This window comes from Sesamum indicum, unplaced genomic scaffold (assembly GCF_000512975.1).
Source record: "Sesamum indicum cultivar Zhongzhi No. 13 unplaced genomic scaffold, S_indicum_v1.0 C03978, whole genome shotgun sequence".
Lineage (NCBI taxonomy): Eukaryota > Viridiplantae > Streptophyta > Magnoliopsida > Lamiales > Pedaliaceae > Sesamum > Sesamum indicum.
The window spans coordinates 1-452 of record NW_011631864.1 but is presented as its reverse complement, the minus strand read 5'-3'; the positions used below and the strand labels follow the sequence as shown (position 1 = coordinate 452).

Here is a 452-nt window from a genome sequence, read left to right as displayed (position 1 = left end):
CGGTTTTTGTGGTCCCTGAGGAAGCCGCCTCCGAAAGAAAAGGTTGAGTTTCCAGGAGAGTATGAGAATTCCGAAGAAGTATTACCAGAAGGGTTCCTGGGACGAACTACTGGCATGGGTAAAGTGATCGGGTGGGCGCCTCAAATGGCAGTGTTATCTCACCCTACGGTGGGAGGATTTGTGTCGCATTGTGGGTGGAACTCCGTGTTGGAAAGTGTGTGGTGTGGGGTGCCGATGGCCGTGTGGCCGTTGTCTGCAGAGCAGCAGGCCAATGCGTTCTTGCTGGTGAAGGAGTTTGAAATGGCAGTTGAGATTAAAATGGATTATAAGAAAAACGCTAACGTGATTGTGGGCAGAGAGACGATAGAGAAAGCAATCAGGCAGCTAATGGACCCAGAGAATGAAATTCGGGTTAAGGTGAGAGCATTGAAAGAAAAGAGCAGAATGGCCCT

The 452-nt window shown here is 49.8% G+C and overlaps 1 protein-coding gene across 1 annotated transcript; it reads left to right on the top strand.

The window, feature by feature from the left end:
- Nucleotides 1-3: 3 nt before the first annotated feature.
- LOC110011545 (UDP-glycosyltransferase 71E1-like) lies at nucleotides 4-447 on the top strand (the record flags this gene model as incomplete). Its single annotated transcript, XM_020691716.1, has 1 exon — nucleotides 4-447. A coding segment is annotated over one exon (444 nt), but the record flags the coding sequence as incomplete, so codon positions are not given.
- Nucleotides 448-452: the final 5 nt, after the last annotated feature.